Genomic DNA, 23,506 nt, shown 5'->3' with positions numbered 1-23,506 from the left:
TTACTCACTGGTTATTTAGCTAAAGGCAAGAATAATCACTGCAAAGATTCGGAAAAATTTGATGAAATAAGAGCAATTTTTATTTTACAGCATCAGCAATGGCCTATTTTTTCCTCTTACATCTATAATTATTTTACTTAAAAGGAAAAGAAAAGAAAAAGGAAGGGCTCTCACACTTATGTCAAAATGTGGAACACAGACTGACAAGTTTGACAAATGCTAGTGTTCCACTCTTACCAAATGCATTTTATGAACATTAACAGAAAAGATCTTTGCAACGATTATTACAATGCTATTGTTATCACTGCTGCACTTCCACCATTACCTTGATAACCTAAAGATTTAAAAACCTAAAGATTTAAATTGCAGCTGAAGATGTTAATCTATTATGAAAGAAATTTAAATCATGCTATTGGTGGTCACATGCAAAAAGAATTATTAGAAGCTTATTTGCCTACCCCGGACATTATTTGCAAAAATACACGTGAATACTATGCAATTTAAAAGTATATATTTAAAACAATTGATTTGCAAGAGGTATTATCTCCTAAGTGTTCCCCAGTCACTATGTAAAATCATTCTTGAAAGGACAGAGGAAGACTGTATGGCTGTCTCCAAGGAAATGAGTGCTCCTACACTTTGAAAGTTGGTTATTAAAGGTAGAGTGCCCTCCTGATCATTCCAGACTCCTAGTAATTTTGATTCCACTCCAGTATCTTTTGCTCTCTCTTTCACCTTTTCTTTCAGACCCAAATCAATAAAGGCTGCAATATATTCATTTTTCAATGTATGCAAAACATTTTAAAAAAAATCAGAACACGTGGAAGACAGCAATTTCACTCAGGACATGTAAGAATACTGCTGTTTACCTACCTGGCTGGCCCTCTCCAGTGGGGCCACGTCTGCTTACAGAGCATTTTGTACCTCTCCAGGCAAGGCTCGTACGCCTGCCTGAACGCGTAACCCGCCCTTCTGACCCGGACGTTCTCCAGGAGACCGAGGTAGCGGATCTGGTGACACACCAGGGCATCATTGAAAATGTGTGCAGCCTTTTTGTCATTAGGCTTAATGCACCTGGAAAAGGAAAACGAAAAGGGACACTCCTTTGCAGCACTGTACACGTCATCAACTGTTCTTGTGAGTATAAGCCATAAATTTCAATAGTATAAGCAATAAATTTCTTGTGAGTATAAGCCATAAATTTCTTGATGTCCTTGGATATCAAGACTTTTTTTAAGTTCACTAAAAAAAATTCACCAAAGCTTTGCCATAGGGTAATTTACCTGATATAGTTTGGATTTTTTGTCTGGAGATTTTTCATCAGGGTAGCAACTGAAGCCTTGAACTGTGAACCCGCTGTTGGTGGTCTCTTTAGATTGATCTTCGCAGGGTTACCTTCTGGGAACAATGCTTTGATGAGAGAGTGGTTGGCCTTCCACATGGCCTGGGAGAGGTCACGGTACAGAAGATCATTATTTTTATCAACAAATCCTTCCACCTGGTACATAACCTGAAAAATAGAGAAGAGTCTCATCAGAGCAGGTTTTGAACTATAACATAGGCCAGTTCAAAATTGACCCAAGAAATTAATTTCTCCCTCTTTCTCACTATCCAAAACAAACAAAAGACATCTCAGCTCTCTTTTTAAATCTGACATTTGGAAGACTTTTTGTTGGATAAAATTTCTGCGAACCTGCTACCTGAGAAAGATGAATTTTCTCATACTGCTAACAGTTCCCTGGGCTGATCAATTCTGGTTTCTGAAAGGAGACGAACCCTTCTTACATGGTAACTGATAAACCACCACCTGCCATACTCCAAACCAATCTCTTTTTTATGGCTGACAAAAGGTTTTCTCCCTCTCTTTCGACTCACAACAGCAAAAATACCTTTTCCTTTCAAATTACTAATGCTTACATTATTTGCCTAACTGAAACACAATATGAAATATCACCTCTTGCTATTGCAGCAGCAAGCAGCTCACTGTGCAATCCTCGGGGGACTGTTATTTTAAAGGACTTCTTCCAGGAAAGCAGTCCAACAACAACAAGCACGAATACAAAGGTCTGACCTGCAGCTGGAGACCCAGGAGGCATCCAGGGGAACTTCACGCAGATCTCGGATTGCTACTTGCTTTTTTAATTTTTGAGGGTAGGAAACTTATTTGATTAATTGTGACAAGTCATCTGGCTGGTAATACAGATTCTTCAGCTTTGTGATTTCTCAGTTCTGCATAGATATGTACTATGTACACAGAAATACTGAACAAAACTAGCACTGACACAGCCATATTTTACACAACAGCAAGTCAGTGGGAACTCAGGCAGCATTTTACTTCGGAGAACATGTTTCTGGTTCCGACAGGTGCAGTAAATGCCACTACTGAAAAAAAACCTGTTCGTATGAACTTACTTATATTTCATAAAAGGAGGGTCAAACTTTTGTTGTCCAGTGACTAGATCAAAATGTTCTCAGATGAGGATGGAAAAACAACATTCCTCCCAAAATAGGAGGAATTCACTGGCTGCTCTGCTGGGTAAGAGAATGCCCATAACAATCAAGGATCCTCAGTGTCTGCTAAGGCACAGTTTGTGTGTGGTCCTTCCCAAAGTACTGGGGTATTTTCAATTCAGTTTGAATTTTGACAACCAAAGAAATACCTGTGTATTAATCCCTGTGAGATTATATGCAGTTACAAAATCTTCCTGGTAAATACATAATGTTAAATTAATGAATGGTTGCCTCAAATACTGAAAGTCTGATATTTCCAGAACTATTTTGACTGAGCAAATTGTTGAGCTATTCAAAATTGTAAGATTGAGAAAATATTAAAAAGTATTAAGCAGCCCAAGGGAAATGAAAAACTTTCCAAATAGTCTCTGCTCTGTGAAATTATCACTTCAGCAGATTCAGACAAGAGGTACAGTTGTAACCCTACATTTACTTTTGAATTTTTTTTTTTAAAATTGTCTTCACTCAATCAATTTAATTATTTTGATTTTCATTAATAAAAATGTCATAATGAACTACACATTGAAAGCTGTCAGACTCATATTTATTCATATTGCTTATTTTGTAAAAAGCAAATACTTTTGCAAGCCCTCTGTAGAGCTTTCTCTTCCATCTGCTTAAACACACAGAGTATCAAACTCAGTTCCTTCAAACGTACAAAACTCCACTTTCTCAACAACATGACTAAGGACTGCAGCTACTTCAGTGACAAAAAACATGTCCTCCAAAATATGTTGCCTTCAAATTTGCATGAATTTTTCTCATTGTAAACAATGTTTTCTTTCCAGAGAGAAGCAGCAGCACTAAAGCACTTTAGTGATGAAAATAGAGAACTGGCCCTGATTTTCAGCTAGAGCAGCAGGACTTTGTACAAGGGCATGTAGTGATAGGACAAAGGGTAATGGCTTTACACTGACAGAAGGCTGGTTTAGATCAGATATCAGGAGGAAATTCTTTAGTGTGAGGGTGGTGAGACACTGGAGAGAGCTGCCCGGAGAAGCTGTGGATGCCCCAACCCCGGAATTGTTAAAGGCCAGGTTGGATGGAGCTCTCAGCAACCTGGTCTAGTGGAAGGTGTCCCTGCCCATGGCAGGGGGGCTGGAACTGGATAATCTTTAAGATCCCTTCCAGCCCCAACCATTGTATGACTTCTGAAAACCTTCCAGCCCAAATCCCAAACCTTAGGCTTAAGACAGAAACGATTAAGACAGGTCTGGATTTTTTAATCAGCCCCCACACACCACGTACTCCCTGCTTCACAGGTACCTTGCCAGCGTAATGCTGAATCCTGAAGCAGCTGTGGGGCAAGGAGGTGTCATTGAGGAACCGGGAGCACTTGCTCATCCTGCTCTCAAAATGCTGGTGAGTGGCACAGACTTGGTTCAGTTTTTCTAAAAAGGTGTCATCAGTAACAGTTCCTGGTCTCAGGCATTCTTCGTCCAGCATGGCCAGGATTCCAGTTTGGTTCTGAAGTTTCAAGACAAGAGCTTTAGTACTTATTTCCATCACATTCCATCAAGGCATAAAAAGGAGACCATTCTCCTGTTTGATCTCTGCTACCCAGAGAAACATTCTTCAAGCCACCTCAAAGCTTGGTTCTCTTCCTAATGACCATTTCCAACAGATTTTTAGCACCTGCATTTTTGAAAGACTGCTAATGAATCCTGAAATTCACATTGAAGTTTTGTGCCATTTACTCAGACTGCAGAAACTCCAATTTAACTGAAAGTAGCCAGTTTATGTGTAAAACCATCATATATTTCATGTTAATGGTTAAAAACTGTTCTTTTCTTGCTACACTAAGTCCATAGGAAGTCCTCTTATTAGTTACAAGTACTTTCTGTACCTCAAGCAATCAGTAACGTGTCATTGAGTTTCTAGTTTCCATACAAAAAGAAATGTTATTTACAATGTAGCATGTGATATCTGTTGTAAACAGCAGTAAATGCAAACATTTAACAGTTGTTTAGTTTTGGTATTTTTTTCCATAGGTGATGCTGAATATTTCTAAAAAAGTAACTGTAGCTTTACAGAACACCTTTTTTAGTAAAATAAACTTTTTCCGTACAAAATAAGATGAATAATACGACAAATGTCTTGTTTCATAAAATTATAGTGTGTGAGGATGCATGCAGACTTAACAGATAAATTAAATCCAAGCACTAATATTCAGAGATATTCTTGAATACAACTTACATTTTCTATTAGGTCGCAAATTATAGCATTGTTGAAATATTCAATATTAGTCCATTCAATCCCCTATTAAAAAAAAAAATCAATATATGAATAGGAAAACAATCAAGGGAGCTCTTCCTCTAGGCAATTAAAATTATATTCCAGCTAACAAGGTTACTACTTTCAAACTTAATTCTATGTGCTTACCAACAATTTTATTTTTTAAGAAATGTAATCATCTACTACTAACATGATCTGTGCAAAATGACTGTCCTTGAGTGGCTGCCAAACTTGTTCTCCATTCCTTTCCCCCACCCGTGTCAGCTTCCCATGCACTCCCCTGGCTCCAGGCCAGGCTCCTCCCACCCAGCACCACGCTGCCCACGCTCCCACTGCTTAGAAGGAAATCATCCAGTTTCACTGCGAGCATCTGAGACCAAGATTTCAAAGTTCTTAGTTGTTGGGTTTTTTGTTTGTTGTTTTTTTTTTTTTTTTTTAAATGGGAGGAAGAAAGAGGGCTAAATTTAGACGAGACCATTTGAAAAATCCAGAGTCTGGCTGTTGTTCAGATATTTTTAATATCCTTTTTTCAAATATCAGCAATAAAATTTCCAGGATGAGATGCCAATGCATCACGAGGTAACACTCATAGGCCAAAGGACTGAAAGAAGGAAAATACTAATTTCATTCTCAATTTGCACTCTGCGGTACTTCTTACAGTTTAGTTTTTTTCAGAGCATTTAAAATATCATTCAAGAACCAAATTGCAGTAATGATGGTTCACCACTGAATGCAAAAAGAAAAAAGACATCCTCAGGATTACAAAGCAGGAACTTTATGTAATTTTTAAGCATGTTTATACAGCAAAATGGTATCCATCCACTTTGAGTACAGGCAGCATATGCCAGTTTTTACAGCTGCAAGTTGGTATGCTGTCTGAGCTCTGTATATCACGTGGAATACTGCTAAAACCTATTAAAACTTCAGCTTGATGTTCACTCACAGAATAACATCAAACACAGAGTTCGGACCCCAAAGGACATCTTAAATGTACCCACAAAGCTCACACAGCTCCCTTCAACACTTAACTGAAAGAAAACCAGAACCAGAACTCTATCTGTAGTTTCTTTCATGTTGCATGCAATTGTTTTAGCCAGCCAGTTCCCTTTGAAAAAGGACTGGCTGTGGCTGCTGTTGAGGTGCATCCCAGAAGTGTCTGGGTAATCCAAAACACAGACTGGAGGGTAATGGCACTAATACCAGAAAGTGATATTAGTCTTCTAATAAATTAATTAGTCCTTGCTCAGAACTGCCAGTCATTGTTGCCAATGCATGAATAAGAGTTGGGTCTGGTTTTTACCTGGAGAACTCATAATGTGCAGCAAAGCCCAAACCAGCATTTTTTTGCTTAATGGAACTAACCACATAGCCCTACACAAACATGCTCCATGCCAGTCCTTTGGTCAAAAAGTGACTCTGCTCCCTGAAAGGTGGTTCCAGCCTGCATGCCTGTTTGTCTTTACAGGGACAACAGAAAGAGGAGAGGATAAGGAAAGATCCATTCAAGTATTACCTCTCGGATGTACTCCTCCTGCTCTTCTTTGAGGGTAAGTTCAATGAAGATCTGTTGCAACTTCTCATTACAGTAGTTGATAATGAATTGCTCAAAGCTGTTGTCCTGTCAGATAAAACATGTTTGTGTTTGCTGTTTTGTAAACACCCTGGAACTCAGCTGGAGTAAGTTACCGCAGCAGCTGCAAGTCAACAAGCTGCTGCATTAACTACTCCTTCCAGTTTTGTGATGTGATGGTTGGAGTAATATTTGATTGAGATCATGATTAGTTTGGAAATTCTAGACCAAATCCTTCCCTGAAGCTCCCTCCATTGGGAGGGACAAAATCCTCTGTAGGTTTTATTCACGATGTCTGCACATCGATTCCTTGGAATAAATCATAAGGGCACCTGGGGTGTCAGGGGATAAACAACAGAAGTTTTGCCTGAACTGATCTGTCCCCACATGTAAAATGTAGTCCCCAGAGGGTCTGATAAATAAAATTATAATGATAGCATTAGCTCTTTTTCACTCAGTAGCCAATAGAGTATCCTATTTCACTACAGACTGAGGCTCAAACTGCTATTCCAGTTGCAGCTGAGCCTGGGTTAAGAGATTATTGGCTCTAAAGGTCAACCCACCTCCTCCCTGCCAACAAACTGCTCATGTAATTGCCCCTTGAAATGATGGGAAACAAATGAACTTCATCAACCAAAAATCCTCTAAAAGGCTAATGCATATAAAACTGGGTTAGGGAGCAAGCAGATGTGTGACCCTTTGCAGAAGGGACCAGGGACTGGAGCAGACCCCAGGAGAAAGGGTGGGCAGCGGGAATGCTGCTCAGTGACTGCTGCCCCAGCAGCCTACCCCATATCCCAGGGCAGGGCTGCTGCAGGAGCAGGGCTGTGACACGACAGCAGCATGCTTCCACAGGGACACACGTCAGCAACAGAGACCATGGCCACACCAAGCCCTTCAATACCACAGGGAAAGCGCTCGCACGCTCAAGGCAGCTGAAGTTTTACTGCTATGTTCACCAGGGCCAGCACTGCAACGTAAAAGCTGTGGTTCACCACTTTATTGCCATTATCTTAAATGAGTGCAGTTTGGAGGCCAGGTGCTCATTCTGAGGACAAGGTCAAAATGCCTGTTTCAAAGAAAAAAGGAATCAGCACCTTCACTGGTTTTTTGAAAGAGTAATCAATATTGTAATAATTCCATATATATATATATATGCAGAAATAACTACACTCAAGAGTACTTTTGGATATCTGGTGCTCCTCTTCTTGACTTTGGGGTTTTGGGGTTACCTCCCTCCTGCCCTGTATTTATTTTCTTTTCTTAATAACTAGTTGTCAAGAACACCCATTATTTAGGAAGACTGAAAATTTGCAGAATATGACTTTGCCTTTTTACACTACCAAATAATCTGTTGTACAATACCTGTGAAGCTCAACTTATGCTGGTAGAATTTTTATGACTGAAGGCAACTGCAATCATTTAAATGTTTAAATTATGGATCTGGCTGCTAAATGAGATTAAGAACACACAAGCAGATTAGAAAATATTGGGGTAGCACAGATTACTTTTGTCATTTTAGTTTTAGATGAAGCAAAATCATAGCTGATCACCAAACTTTTGCAGCCACATCAAACTGCCCCTCTCACCAACTGCAATTATCACTCAGATTGCAAAACTTGCATAGCTCTAGATGAGAGTTAAAATTTGGCATGCAGCAAAATCAGCACTGCAAACAAGTCATACTTACTGCATTCTGTTGAAAAAGAAATTAAATAAACTGCAGTCAGTACTTATACTATTTCCATGACAATACAGAATACATCTATTACCATTTATTTAGTGCATCAAGTAGATCAATCTTTTTATCACTGAAAATGCAAAATACTACATAAATGTTATGTATTACTCCTTCATAGATAAGCATATCTTTAGGTACTGTCCAAATATTATCAAATAAACCATGAGATTGAGACACATCAGAGTGTAACACAGAACAACATCCTTGCATTGTCCTGTCACTAAACCACCATGTACCTTTGGTCTCTAAAAGCCATATATATAACCTTGGGTATGCAGATCTCAGCAACAGGAGAGGAGAATGAGGAAGGGAAGAGAGAACAGTGGAGGAAGAATGAGTATAAGTTTATTTGACACATTCAGATAAGGCCATCACTTCAGATATGTTGAGTTTGAAGTAAAAGGAACCCCAGCTGTCACATCACCTAGACAAAGAAAAAGGGTAAAATACACTCTGCATCCTCCTGCCAGGAACGTGCCACTCAATGCAGAGAGACTGTTTCTCCACAGGACTATGTTATTCTGATTACAAGGGCTGCAGGACTTTTCACTCGTAAATTATACGGGCTTGGTCATCAAAAGAGGATGGAAACTGAACAGCAAATCCAGCTAAACCATCTAACTAAAAGGTCATTAACAATACATTAAAGTAATTGCTAGATGTTTTCCTGATTTGTTGTGTATCTGTGATATTTATGGTTTGCCAGAAAAAGGCAAACCAAAATCCGCAGAGTTCTTCACAAATTGCTCACTTGGAGCTATGAAATTCTGTTTGACATTGCCAAGCCACTGAAAATTGCTGTTCCAGGAAAAAAGTTATTGAAGAGCACCAGCAATATTATTCTTTATGAATGATACAGAGTAAAAGGCTAACAGTTAATTACAGCAAAGAAAATGAGGGAAAATGTTTGGAATTACTGAAATTCTCAAAACACTTAACTCTGAACCGACCAGAAGACATTTGGTAAATTAAATACACTCCAGAAAGAGACGTTTCCTTTTACAGGTTTTAAGAAACCCTGTATGAGACAGCAATCAGAGTGTTTATCTCTAGACAAATCTGAGTACAGCAACAGAGACTGTGCATTTACAGAATCACAGAATATGCTGAGTTGGAAGGGACCCATAAGGATCATCGAGTCCAACCCTTAGCCCTGCACAGGACCATCCCCAAGGGTCACACCATGTGCCCTAATGGGTATCTACAATTTTTAATTACACAAGGGCTTCACAAAGCATATATGAATGCTCGCGAATGAATTGTCCCACAATATTTTAATGAAGGCTTTTAGAAATGAATACAATATAACCAGAAGGGAGCTAAAGGACTTCTGACATTTTTTTTCAGAAGGCAGTAAGAGAATAACCAATATCAGCAACAGCACATCACTAAATCCATTCAGGAGACACAGGTTGGAGGTACCCAGCCACCAGAGATGTACCACTGACCACTGTACCGCTGACCACTCACATTAAGCAACAGAAAGCATTTTGACCAACACAGAAGCAGCACAGTTAGACCCAAAATTTGGGCAGAGTTAGCGAATTCAAATACTAGGAGATGTTGGGGAAAAAAATAAGAGTATATCTTCTCAAAGTATCAGCCTCTCTTCCAGGCTGTAATTCTGCTACTTTAACATTGAGGGCATCACTTCCATTCCTGCATTTCTGTGTCAGCCTTTCCAAGTACGCCTTTAAAATCACCGTGGAATATAAAATAAAACCTTTGGGGAAGACAAAACCACTCTCTCAAATTAAATTAAAGGTGCTGGGAAACAGAATGTCACCTGAGATATGCTTAAAGTCATGTCAAATTTATAGATACAGTTCAACCAACCACCCTTAGCTTATCCTCTCAATCTTTTTATCAGATTCAACAAAAAATTTAGACAAGTAGAAAAATTCACTGACAAAAATCAAAGCCTACTTCAACATGTTTCTCACTTCACAAATAATGGTGTCTTGTTCATACAGCTTTATTCCTTTCTAGCCTTCAAACTACTGGGCATCAGGGTGGGATATCATGAATAACAAGTTTTGAACTCTAAAAAAAATTCTTTTCCATGCAAAAATAAAGTGATTATATATACAAGTAGATAATGACATTCTACTCATTCAGGTTGTTAGAGTCAATCATGAAAAGCTATAAAGTTCTATTGTGAACCACTGCTATTACATTAATTACATACAGGTGCTCGAAAGTCTATGGAAAATATTCTTTGTTCCTTAATATTTTACCTAACTTCTTCTTTGAAACATTCCACTCGTGTATCATAAAATCATCTGAAAAAACATATATGAAAGTTCCTGGCTTTATACATTTTTATACCAGCAAAATACTAATGGGAAACAGGCAAAATAAAAATATTTTTGTCAAAAAAAAAAAAAAAAAGGTCTCTTACTGGTCTCGAGAAGAAAGGTCTCCATTAGATTTATGAAAAGAAAATATTTAAAACAGGGCATTTTACTATCAATGCTAGATACCTTCTAAACTTCTCTCCCCGTACAGAATTCAAATTCACTTTTGAGTATCCATTTCCCAGTGATTTCCAAAGACAACAAAGCAACTACAATACCTGCTTAGAATTGAAACTCAGATACTTTTCGATACTAGAAGGCAGGAATAAATTCCTACCTTGCACCTGCCTAATAAAGTCCTAGATTAAGTGTTCCATTTTCTTGTGTCCTCTCCACTGTTTTCCCGAAATCAAGCAGATGTTGTTGATCTGAATCTGCAGACTCGGCTATATCATCACTATTACACCTTACAGGTGTTTCTCAATAGCTCTTCTTCCTTCTTAATCTTTCATCACACCAGTTTTTGTTGAGGGCCAATTCAAAAATCTACATATTGCTCAGTCTACAGCCACACTGACAAAAAGGTGTCCAGCAACACTTTTTCAAATACATTATATGAACACATACAACTAAAAAAATACATGAAAGCTATTTAAAGGAAAAGCATTGTGTGAAAGAAAAATTAGTTGAAATCAACAGGACTAATGTCATTAAAATGAACTTTACATCAATATGAGGAGGGAAAAAGACATACAGAGATATTTTTGCTCTATCACATATAGCCCCACAGAGTAATTTTTGCAGCTCCAGGCAACAGAAGTCTCTGACCTCCTCCTAATACAGGCAGGTGACCCCAAGTAGCTCCATCAGGCCCCTAGAGAAAAAGCCAGATGGCAAAAGTAATGATGATAAAAGACCAACATACTCGCTTCACTGAGATGAATAGTGGAATGAAGGATGAAACCAACCAGCAAATTCAATTTATATGCTACTGTGTTGTCTGGGGATAGGGATTTTTATGTATGACCACAGAAGCATATGAGTTTATGAGATGAAACTATAAAAGTGAAAATCAGCAAAATGGGAAAGTTGCATGTAAAGAAAGTGAAAAAAGATAATATTTTAATCTCAGAAAGCAACGGCCCAGTTATAACGTGATTCAGTTATAACAATTTTTCAATTTTTTTTCAATGTTAGTGAAGGTATGTTATCAATATTTATCCTTTTTTTCTCTTTACATATACCAACATCTGAGTAATCAAACTTATCTCTGTAAATTAGGGTGCTCTGTGCTTTTATGTCGATATCTCTACAGGCAAAGAACCAGAGAAGCATATCATTTAACTATATATATTCCACATATATATATAACTATATATATTCCACATATTTGTAATCAAACCATATTTCAGTGTACCTAATGGAAGCAAGAAAGATACATGCCAAAGCTTCAGGGATTATCCATTTTCCACATTTGTGTAGCTCAACCAACTTCAGTCCTTACTGATGCTACTGTCACTGGTAGAGAACCTGGCACTCTGAAATCCATCTTGCTCTCAGCTGTGGTATCCAGGCACACAGGTCTCAACCAAATTTGGACGTAAAAGGGCAAGAAACTACTGCGACTCCAGTGCACACAATGCACATGTGATTCATGGGAACGCCCAGGTACAATCACTTCAACAAACTCAACCTGATAAATTACAGTCCTGGGACAACAGGAATTACAAATAAGCAAGAAGCTACCATATAATCAGAACCATTCCTCTACTAAGACAGAAATAGCTGCTGTAGGGCAAAACATTATTCTCACAACCTGAAGCAGAGCATTTGTGTATATTTGCTCCAGCATTTCAAGTATTTCCTCTGTAAACAGCCAGCCAATGGGATTTACTTCATAAACATGCCTTTTGCAAAATAAGCCTCTCTAAATACTTACATTATAATGTGATTAATTAAATGGTGATTAACTTCCTGGGATGTACCTCTGCTTCTGAGCATCCTAGTGCTTAAGGACATTATTGCTTTAACTGTATTTTTAAATCTCCATGGCACCTAGGAGTCCAAACCAAGGGTCCCTCTCTGTAAAGCTCCTCTCTTCCATAACACTTGCCAGCAGATATAATTGATCAATTATAGATTAAAAATTCAGTTCTCCTCTTTCACATTAGACTGGCTTTGCCCTGGGCGATCAGATTGAATCGAGGGACAGGTACACACATTTTGGCACTGCCACTTGCCAGTTTATGATAAGCTGATGGGCATCAGCAAAGGGTTGAACAATTTCAAAAAGGAAATCTGTTGCAAGGTAGACAGGCTAGAAAAAAGCAGCTGGAAATTATTGTCTGGAGGATAAAGGCAACTATCAAAACAACAGATATCCATGGCTGAGTTAGAGCCAAATTCAAGACATGAAGAAAGAGTTCCCAGAGTCTAAAGATAATTAAAAAAAAAAAAAAAAAAGGAAAAAAAATTAAGATAAAGAAAAATCCTGATGAGTCAATTTCCTTCTGTAGGATTTTTTTTTTCTCTAATATGTCATCTTTCTAGCAAACAACTAGACCCTTCTCCTGTACAATAATCCTTCGGGGTGTTGGGGGAAGCCCCTGGGCCAGTGGCAATCTCTCAAGAGCTCAGCATGCTCTGCAACTGTAATTTCCTTCATGTAATCACAGGACAGAAAAAGACAAAGCAACCAGACCAAGCTGTTATATAGGTTTATGGAGAAGGGGGAAGTAACTCTCCAATTTTTTCATACCTTAAATATCTCAGAAAGATATTCTCAATGATTACCCCTCTTTATTTAGTTACCTCCCACTAAAAACAGATAACTAGCACAACTATGAATTTATTAATATAATGAAACTGCATTCTTCATATTTCTAACAGATTCCTTCAGTAAGGCTATTGGCATTTTATCACTGTCCAAATGACACCTTGCACAGTACACGCAACATGACCAAGCTTCTTTTCTGTCACTACAAGGGACTTCTACACACAGGAACCAAACTAATCACCATGAATAAAAAGAAGTGCTATCAAAATGCTTGTTTGGCTCTTTTTCTGGTGATATTTTTATTTACTGCTGGGGTTTATGCAGAGTGTGATGAATACTGCCGTGTCTTTGCACGTTCTTGTGTACCTGGAGCAAAAGCAATTGGTCAGATACTGTCATCAAAAACAAGGCATTCACATCACCTCAGGTCAACCCTCAGCAGACATTTGAGGGCCAAATGGAAACAGTCCCTCTCTTTCTGCAGCTCTATCGCCAGCACATCCCAGTTTCCTGTCAGGCTAAAATATGTAGAAGTAACTGCTCTGCCAAGGGACTGAGCAGAAAGCATTCACACTCTCAAACTGTCTTCTTGGGGGCTGGCAAATTTCAACAATAAGCCTTGTTTGGCAGCCTTAACTTCCATAAAACTGCACTCCAAATCATTAACTCCATCATATGGACCAGCTACATAATGGCATTTGAATATTCAGAAAAAACCTTTAAGCCAACTAGCACAGATAGACATTTTTTATCTATGAGGCCAGGCAGGATGAAATATTGACAATTGCTCCATGACATTCATTTTTACATCCCCTAGCTCTTGCCTACACAGGAAATGTACACAACAGAAAACTAACGCCCAAACCAAACAGAGAGAGCCTTCTGCTCATCTCTGCTGAAACCTGCCAGGCCCTCAGTCACCTGCCTCCTACAGCCTTCACTTCTTTCTCATAAACCCCACCCTAACCCTACCCTGACATTTTGCAGAGATACAGAAACGGCTTCTGCCCAAAAATACATAATCAATCGTGGACCAGCCTCAAACGTACCCCAGGAAGTCTGGAATTGAGCTGGCTCTAAAATTCCTAGTGTCACCAGCCATCATCCCTACCCTATCTCAAATCAGTCTAGACTGCAGACTGACTACACATGTAGCCTCTCAAAAATATGGATAAACACACTTGGAGCAATTAGTGTCAGGCTTCAATCCATTGCTCAAGCTCCAGCAGCGTTTCACAACCAACCTGGTCCTGCAGCCTACGTTTGCACACTAATCCTAGTCCCTAAATCCTTGCCCATAGACAATTCACACAGAGCCACCCAAAATTTCAGTGTTTTGCTTTCCAAACGTTGTCCCAGCATACAATTTACCACAAAGGGCATGGCAGGATTCAAAAATAAAAACAGGTTTACAGCACCTATTCTGTGGATTGTTTAGCCAAGCTTGCTGATGACATCAGCCAAACCCACAGAGGCTGAGGATTATTGATAGATTTAAGTTCCCTAATCTGAATTTTTGGAGAGCCAAGTCCTTATATCTGCTTTCTTGGATGGCCTTTGGGTTTGTCTGAAAAATGGAGTCTGTGTTTGATACATATACTAGCAGAAACCAAATCCCAAAGAGTATATGCCAGCATTTTCAATACTCCAGTTATTTTTCCTTTGTTAAATTTCAAGAAACCTCCAGATACTTTGTTAATTAACTTCAGCTTAAACTACAGAAAACTGTAGAAATCACAGTGAATAGTAAATAATCACTCAAAAACATGAAACAAATCTCATTTATATAAAGTTCAATCTGTAAACAAGAGAACAAGATTGCTATTGTCCTCAAGAAGGTGAAGTGTAGGATCTCTTAGAATGGTAAATGTGGATTTCTTTACTCACTCTTCTTACAGGAGGAACTGTAGGATGATCAAAGGAATCACCCTAAACAGGAATAAGGCCCAAGAAATATTGTCTGCCCTGCCCATTCATGAAATAAAACAAAACCCTCAAAAACCTCAGGCAAATTAATGTTTTGCAGTGGAAGTCAGACTACTCTATAATGTATTCCAATAACTTTTAAGTGAGAATCTCAGGACAAAATAGATAAACTAGAGTATCATTAGTTTATTCTTTCAGCAATCCTAATGGGTAAATGTAATACTGAAGGAAAAAAAACCCCTAAAAATCACCCTTCAGTAAACACATATCTTGCTACTTATTTCACAGTATTAAGCTTCACATGTAAATATTTTGTATGTATATAAAACACTTCTGTTACACCTATGGTTTTGGATAAATTGTGTTTCCAAGACACAAGGCCACTTAAGGTCAAAGAACACGCACTAATAAAAAATCCCACCTGCTTCCTGAGTAAAAACATGATTAACATCAGCCTTTTTACCATTAGCATGGCAAAGAGCTTACACATTTAAAATGCACAAGTTCATAGGTGAAGTCTTTTGAGTCCATTTTTGCCAACAAAAATGCTTTGTAGAGTATGTGTTAGTTCTAACTTACAGGAATACACATGAAAATCAAAATCTGACCTAGGAATTCTGTTTGAAAGGGAACTGCACAGTATTAGTCATGGATGGATATAGTTAATGTCATTAACTACACTTCAGCTAATATTTTGCATATTTAGCCACTGTATATGCAAATGTACCACACACCAAAACACTCCAAATTCCACTATACTTGTTATTCTATAAATCTTAAGATATTATTAAATTTTTCCACAACACAGTGTTCTGCAGTGTTAAAATGTCATTCATTTATTGATTCTTTTAATATAATTAACTTCAAACAATATATTTTCTGTGAAGTGGTTGCTTAAATTCTCAAAAATATAATTATTTTGTAATAATTTTTCAAGATCTTTAATAATTTTTGTGGTATTCAGTAATTTGTTACAGAACTTCAAAATATTTGGCAGCATCCTCTTAATTGCCCTTACTGCATGACATTCATTCAGGCAACCACAAGACTAGTTACACTTTGCATATACAGTGCTCATTACAGAACTATTTTACTCAGTTTAGGAATTTTGACATAACTTCATCTTTTGTTCCAACCAGAGTGGCATAAAAAATGAACTTTGGGTTGCCTTGAAAGAATGTATTTGCTTTTGATTCAATTGAGAGTAAGTTGGCAGTTTCTGGTAATAAAACTGACCTGTCTGGGAACACAGGGATGGCTCAGTAGGTGGTACTGGAAGTACAGTTGATTCAGGATTTTCTAATGGACTGTTTTTCTATCATTCACCCTGAATTATAGTACTGCCACGTAGTCCCAACACCAGTAACTGTACTAGTCACCTCTAGAAACCTAAACCAATGAAATTTCTTTTTCAAACACCTTTAAATTAAAATATGGTGTAGTACCAGCTACACGTGTGCTTCTGGCGTACCACCTGACTCATTCTGAACGCTCAGAAGTAAAATAATTCCATTATTTCTGTGATGCTGAACCAAGCTGCTTGGCTCGTGCTCTCTCCATAGGTATTAACTCATGAGAGAGAGTCCCGCCTTGTATGAATGTGCTGATGAATTTGATCCTCAAGTCACAAGACAAAACTGCTACCACCTTTTCCACTAAAACCAATACTCAGCATTTAAAGGAGTGAACAATAACTACCCATTATTTTAAAGCTTTTGAGTTTGTATTAATTGGGAAAGCTAATTCATTATGACAGGTAAGTGAAAAGAGCCTTGTTTTTTCATTTTTCTCCTGCACTCAACCACTTACTTGTGACCTTTCAAGGTGTTGAATTCCTACCAAAAAAAGGAAAATTACATGCGAGAAAAAAAACTTGTCTTTGGAACACCATCCCACAAACACAATTACTCAGCTGGCTTGTGTGCCAGTGCAAGCTCCTGTCTCCCACCTTATCATACATACCTATTCTAACCAAACACAAAAGAACTAGTGAAAACAGGAGACCTGCCCAAGGATGCCAGCAGTACCATTCCACTGTCCAGCTCTCTAAAAGGTATGTTAAGGACCAGCTCTAAAGTGATCTGGCACCGAGTTCTCCATTCAGCCACCTGATCTCTCGCACTATATTTTCACAGCTATGCTCTTATGTTTAATTCAAACAGTACAACCTCGCTCAGTAAACCCTTGAATCAGGTTTCTTTTTCCTCTCCATAGAGGTATTTTGATTTGCACATATTTGGATGTTGTGCTTCTGAAAGGAAACTTAAACCACTCTCACATGAACAATTCCTCTTTTCTGGATTATTCCACACAGTTTAAACACATTCTCTGGATTTTCAAGAGGGATGTAGGGAAGTGGGTAAGGACTGCATGTTTTCTACTGATTTTTCTCCCTAGATGAGTTTGTAGTTTAAACACATACAGATTCCAATGAAGATCTATAAATCTCTTAAAAAAACCTGTCAGAACAAGATTTATGAAAATGCCCTGTCCTTGGTGCTCTCTAACCCAATTAAAAACTCCTGGTTGATTGTTTTGTTTCAAAATACCACTCGTCTAAAAATACTCTTGTAAACAAACAGCAGTGAGCCACAGATCATTAGCTAGGAATCAGTATAGAATATTTATCTATGTGAATTGAGATGAAATGAAATATAATTCCTTGTTTAATTTTAACAGGGGGAAAATATACAGTTATTGTTGTGCGGTTTTTTGTGGGGGGGTTGTTTTTTTTTTTACAGGATCAAAGCTTTTTCAAAGACACCCACAAAACGCCTGAGGGCAGAAATGACAGTGCCAGAGTTTCTCCTATGCTCAGAATGTTTGTCACAACAAAATATACTTAGTTTATCCATCATAAATATTTATTTTTCTATATGCAAAAAACACAAGTTTGGCTTTCATAAATTTGTTTCAATTGCTAGAGATGTTAAGACATCTCTCTTTGGCTTACTTTTCTAGTGATTTTCTGTCAGGAATAACACAATTGATTCAAATTATATGTATTCTGATTAAACATTCATGAAGTACTCTATCAAGCTTTAATAACAGCGCTCTCATTAAATGTTTACCATTATAAAGGTCTTACCTCAAAAATTTCAAAGCCATAGATGTCCAGCACCCCCATTACCTTCTTTCTGACTTTTGTTTGTGCCTTAAAAAAAAATTAAAAATTGAGTCAGTCATCTGTACATTGCATACTTGAGAATCAAGAAAATTAATGTATCTCATAAATAGGCTGTCAAATTCTGTAAACTAAAATATTAGGTATGGTTTCCCAAAATACACCTAACGTGAATATTTTTATAAGCTTAAAAACAGAGCAGAGAGAAATCTGTTGAGCTGTGATACAATTATTCACATGTACAACCAGGAAAAATGAAACTGGTAAATACAGTTTTACTGTCCACTTTAATTTAAAGGATTTCTATCGATTTTTTTACAGGCACAAAATGACAATACCTTAATGCTCTCATTGATCCGGGTAACAAGCCAAGAGAACAGTCGACTGTACAAATTCTTAGCCAGAGCATCACGGGCATAATAAGCCTAAATAGAAAAAAGAAGGAAAAAACGTTATAAATGCTGGGCTAAACCAAACCTTTTTCTGTCACTGACATATCTTAAAGGTGCTGTGAACTGAGTAAGACCAGCACAGGCAGCAGTGGCTCTGCCTAAACAGGCACGGGAGACAGACAAGGGGTGCCAAGACACTTAGGCAGCATCAGTGTCTTGGTGGTGCACCCCTCTGCCTTCCTGGCCACAGGCTGGCTGGAACAGCAGCCACAACAACAACACAAAAGCAGCACTTCAACTCCCTTCCCGCTCTTCCAGATACCCTCTAAAGACTCACATCCCCCACCCTAATCCTAAGCAAAGGGACCTGATCAGCTGCAGTCAGAGAAACCACATTCCTGCCAGCCTGAGCTGATGAGACACAGGTGGCAATCACCCTGGCTCTGCAGCCATATAGGAAGATAAATTCACACTGGCAGCAAAAGTTTCTCAGCAGCCCCAGGCATACAACTCACATGCAATTACAGCAGCTACCCTAAATGAAAACAGTCTGCCACAACGCTTGCAGCATGTGCCTTTGTGCAGGTCTGTTTGTTTTTTCAATCTCTGCAACATTCTCCACAACATTCTCCTATCCCTCATCTTTTGGAGGTAATTCACACGTGAAAACAAAACATCCAGTATATATGAACACTTAGAAACTGCTGAAAAAAAAAAAAATCACACTTACACTTGTAATTTATTCAGTACAGCTGATTAGTTGTAGTTTTTATTTGGGCAGTAATGATTTAGTCACGTGGAATAAACTGCCACTTAAAATAATTCTTTACTATAAAATCAGGACCTCTTTTTACCTGAGCCACATTTAGTGTTGTTGAAACTTTCTCTTGTTTGGCTTCAACCGTCCGGAAGCTGAAGGCTCTCTCCAGGACAGACTGGTCTATACCCGTCAACTCGCAGATTTCCTTGAGTTCTAGCATCAAAAAGCAAAGTGTAAATATAATGAATCCTTCCTAGCCATTGTTTGTTCTTCCCCAAAACTACTATCTTTTAAGTAGTGTAGCGTTTTTCCAAAACAGGTGCTCTTTAACAGAAGTGTCACATTCTCTCCCCACTAAATACGCACAGCACAAGAAAAGAGAGTTATTGGTTTTGAAAGCACTTTCTATCCAGTTACTTTTGTGAAGAAACTTTCCCTACATTTATCACAGATTACTTTTCATAATGAAAAACTTTCAAATGAAAATAAATGGAGTTTCAAAACGTATCAACTGCAAAAATATCACCGAATGAATCTGACATTACAGGCAGAGATAATCACTGCAAAAGAACAAAAAGCCTCCACTGCAGCAAAACCAAGTGGCAGAAACAGAAACACACAGCACCATTTAACATTTCAGAAGAAAGTGCTAATAAAGTAGGAAAAAAAAAAAGAAAATTATTACTTTTGGAATTTCAAACAGAGCAATCAAAATTGCACAGAATTTAACCCATATTTGCCTGAGGGTGAGCTCTGGAAACAATTTAATTGTAAGGATATTGTATGTCTGCAGAAATGACAAAATTAATAATGACTTCAGACAAATAAGTCTGAGGTTTTCCTCTCATCACTAGTCTCATCTTACCATTTTTATCTTTGATTTTACTTTCATCCAGGCCATTTGCACGAGATTCAGGTTTAAATTCAATATTTCCCAATTTCAGAACGGCTGCCACTACTTCAAAAACCGACTGTGTTTCATGATCCATAAACCCAACAATCTGCATAGCATTCTAGAAAGGGGACAGATAAAATTATGAGATAAGAGTATCTACATTTAAACAGATCATACTAGAGAAATTTACCATTTATCTGCATTAACATAAATTAGAAATGTTTTATGAACTCTTTTGCTACTAAAAGTACATGGTGTAATTCCTATGCTTAGATAAGTAAGTTTTTTAATACAAAAGACAGGCTAAAGAAGATGTGATAATGGAGCTGGCATTCAGTCCAGTCCACTTCTAGGACTCATTCAGTATATGGGTTTCTAAAATGCAGTACTTTTTTTAGCCACTTAATTTAGTTTATAACCCATCCCAATATTTCACAGTCAAATGAACAGGTACTCCTGTCTTCTCAGACCAGTAACTTTTAGAATCTAAATTTGCATACACTGGGTAACAAGGTCCTGTGGTCATCTTGTACAGTCAAGCAAAAACAGAACAGTAAATTATCATGAGAATCATCCCAGCCCTGTTTTTATTTTGACTTGGTCGGCATCACCTGGGTCATGAAGCTCAGTCACTGCCACCATAAGCCACTACACAGTATAACTTTTCCCATGATCTGACCACAGGGTCCGGGCTTTTTTTTTTATTATTTCCTTTTTTCTTCTTTTTTGTTTCCTTTTTTTTTTTTAATTTTATTTAATTTTTTTTGCTGTCCTTTTTGTCTTCCCATAAGAATACTCCACAAACTTGGGCCTTCTTAGTTTCTCTTGGTAGCTAAGCTTCCCTGTGCAAACACATTCTGCCTGTGCATGAGGAGTGCCAGCACTGAGACAAGACAGCCCTCCCAGCCTAGCCCTGCAAACGAACCAACAGACCAAGGGGTGTAAGAACTCTCCACCAGTGTTGAGTGCTCAGCCAACCCCTGCTGCTTCTTACCCTGACTGTTCTGAAGTTTGAAGCATCATCCACTCCATTCACTTTGGCAGAATCAAGGCCCAGGTAGTTGTACCTGCTGAAGTCCCTCTCCAGTTTGAGTTTGCCTAATAAATCAAATAACAATATCATTAGTAACGGCATTCCTGCTAGTGGCAATTTTATCCAGGAACCAGTATTGCCAGGAACTGTTGTTATTATTGGATTAAATTTTCTTCAAGGATCTTTTAATTATAAGACTTCTAAATAAGAACAGACTTTCTTATTTGTTCATAATACACTGCAAAGCCAATTCTGATTCAGGTACCTGGATAATATCAAAGCATTTGTTGACTTCAGGTATTACTGTTGCCACTATCAACAAAAATTTCAAAAAATCAATCAATATCATATTTCCCACAAAAACAGCACATTAAATACAAAGAAATCTGAACATGGCACAAGGGCAATACTTACAGAGAAACTCTTCCGATGCACCAGACAGTATCTGATAGAAAATGTGGAAGTTTCTTTCACCTCTTGGCTGCTTCACAACACGAGACTTCTCTAGTAGATCTAAACAAACAAACAAAATCTCACAGGTCAGGGACAGACTGTTGGAGCAAAACCCTTTAAAATTAATATAATCCCCCATCATTTTCTACTTCATTGCTTCATACCACCAGCAGCAGACTAGAAGATGATAAATGGGAGGTACAAACCTTATCATAGTATATCACATTAGTATATATGTATCTCAAATATTTCTTTGAGCAAGTGGCAAGCCCAGTGAACTTGCAAATGCTGCAGTCTATGAGCTGCAAAGAGAACTCGGGTCAGGGAGGCAATGTGCTCGAAAAATGTCAACCAATTTACAATACCACCACAAAATTAAGATTTGGTGAGCATGACTGTATGGGTGAAGGTTTGAAAAGAAGCAAAATGTTAAGGCTAAGCACATGAAAGACGGGTAAATGAGAAGGAGAGAACAAATAAAGAAAGCATTTAACCTGAATAATCATGCAGCACTTTGTGATCCTCAGGTGCATCAGGCTATGAAATAATTCCCAGTGGGGCTGACAGAAGCTCCATCCTAATATACTTAAAGGGAAATGGAAAAGCAGCACTTTGAAAAGCGTCACTGCACTGATGGAGTAGCTTGACAAGAAGACTGCTCCGTCCACTGTCCTTAGCGACAGGCACATTTCTAAACCTTCTGTAAGACTAGGAATCCAGGCAGGCAGCATAAGCAGACTGACTTGTAACACACTGCAACCACTTCAGAGTTAACATCATATTTACCACGGAGGTGGCAATTCAAAGTCTGTTCAGCCTGTACTGCACTGGAAGGCTGTGGTTCACAGCACACCAGGAGAGGGAAGAGGGATGCAATAAGAGAATCTCTGGGCAGGTTCAATGTCTCTCTCTCTTTTTGTACAAAAGGTATGTTTTTTCTTCTTTTCTCACTGGCACACAAGGGCTTAACATCATTTTTCCAGATAGCAAACACCCAGTTCCCAGCGTACAGTTTTTCTCTTAAGCTACATGTATCCAGTGACATGGAGACAAGGACATTCAACGCCTCATTCCAAGCACACAGCAAAGGCGTTCCCCCCATGCACCTACCATGACTGGGGGTTAAATTCTCTCTAAGCTGTGTCCACGCTAGAAGAAAGCCCCCAAATGGAACTGTCACATCTCAAATGCCACTGCTCAGAAGAGCATCCACAAAGTGAGATGGGGTTTCACAAAAGTAAGACACAGGGAACACCAAGTCCATTAAGGATATGTGCAGCTGTTAAACACTTCCCCTGCTGGGCTACTATAACATCTGATGTGTATTCTACTATACCTTCCCTCAGATTTCCATTTCTGCTGAAACTGCACCTGTTTAGTCTCAGCAATCTGGAAAGTTAGAGGTAGCACTCTGGTCAGCAGCATCTGTGCTGCAAACCCCCTACCCCAGCTACGGTGCCCCTGGCACAGCAGGGCTTAGCCTGAGGGAGAGCATCTGCCCTGGGGTTCTCTCCATAAACAGAGTCCAATAGAGCATATTCCTATTTTTGATAGCTACAGGCAGGGTGTGGTGTTTATGTTGCCCACTGTAATTACCTAAGCTTACACCCCTTCTCACAGAATAGGAACTGAAGACCAAACTTCAACCCACACACTTATGCAAGTCTTCAGAGTCCCTGCTCCACATAAACTAGAACAAGTCAGGTTCAAAAATTACTTTCTGCTCTAATAATTAGCCAGTGACAACAATGACAAAACACAGACAGTATTACTAATCTTCTGACTGGCTTACA

The 23,506-nt window shown here is 38.5% G+C and overlaps 1 protein-coding gene across 4 annotated transcripts in view; it reads right to left on the bottom strand.

Moving 5' to 3' along the window:
* MYO1B (myosin IB) overlaps positions 1-23,506 on the bottom strand; it is a 112,592-nt gene that overhangs the window by 24,025 nt on the left and 65,061 nt on the right. For all 4 annotated transcript variants that reach the window (XM_064660485.1, XM_064660481.1, XM_064660483.1 and 1 more), the window contains 11 exons: positions 21,675-21,773; positions 21,222-21,325; positions 20,198-20,345; positions 19,427-19,545; positions 18,519-18,605; positions 18,145-18,210; positions 6,260-6,364; positions 4,708-4,770; positions 3,778-3,978; positions 1,284-1,510; positions 874-1,074 (listed from right to left, as the gene is read on the bottom strand). In XM_064660485.1, coding sequence (XP_064516555.1) covers positions 874-1,074; positions 1,284-1,510; positions 3,778-3,978; positions 4,708-4,770; positions 6,260-6,364; positions 18,145-18,210; positions 18,519-18,605; positions 19,427-19,545; positions 20,198-20,345; positions 21,222-21,325; positions 21,675-21,773 — 1,420 coding nt within the window. The remainder of the gene's footprint in view (positions 1-873; positions 1,075-1,283; positions 1,511-3,777; positions 3,979-4,707; positions 4,771-6,259; positions 6,365-18,144; positions 18,211-18,518; positions 18,606-19,426; positions 19,546-20,197; positions 20,346-21,221; positions 21,326-21,674; positions 21,774-23,506) is intronic.

The sequence above is a fragment of the Pseudopipra pipra genome, chromosome 7, assembly GCF_036250125.1.
Source record: "Pseudopipra pipra isolate bDixPip1 chromosome 7, bDixPip1.hap1, whole genome shotgun sequence".
NCBI classification, from domain to species: Eukaryota; Metazoa; Chordata; class Aves; order Passeriformes; family Pipridae; genus Pseudopipra; species Pseudopipra pipra.
The sequence above is the reverse complement of the archived record's forward strand: the minus strand, read 5'-3'. Positions and strand labels throughout refer to the sequence as shown.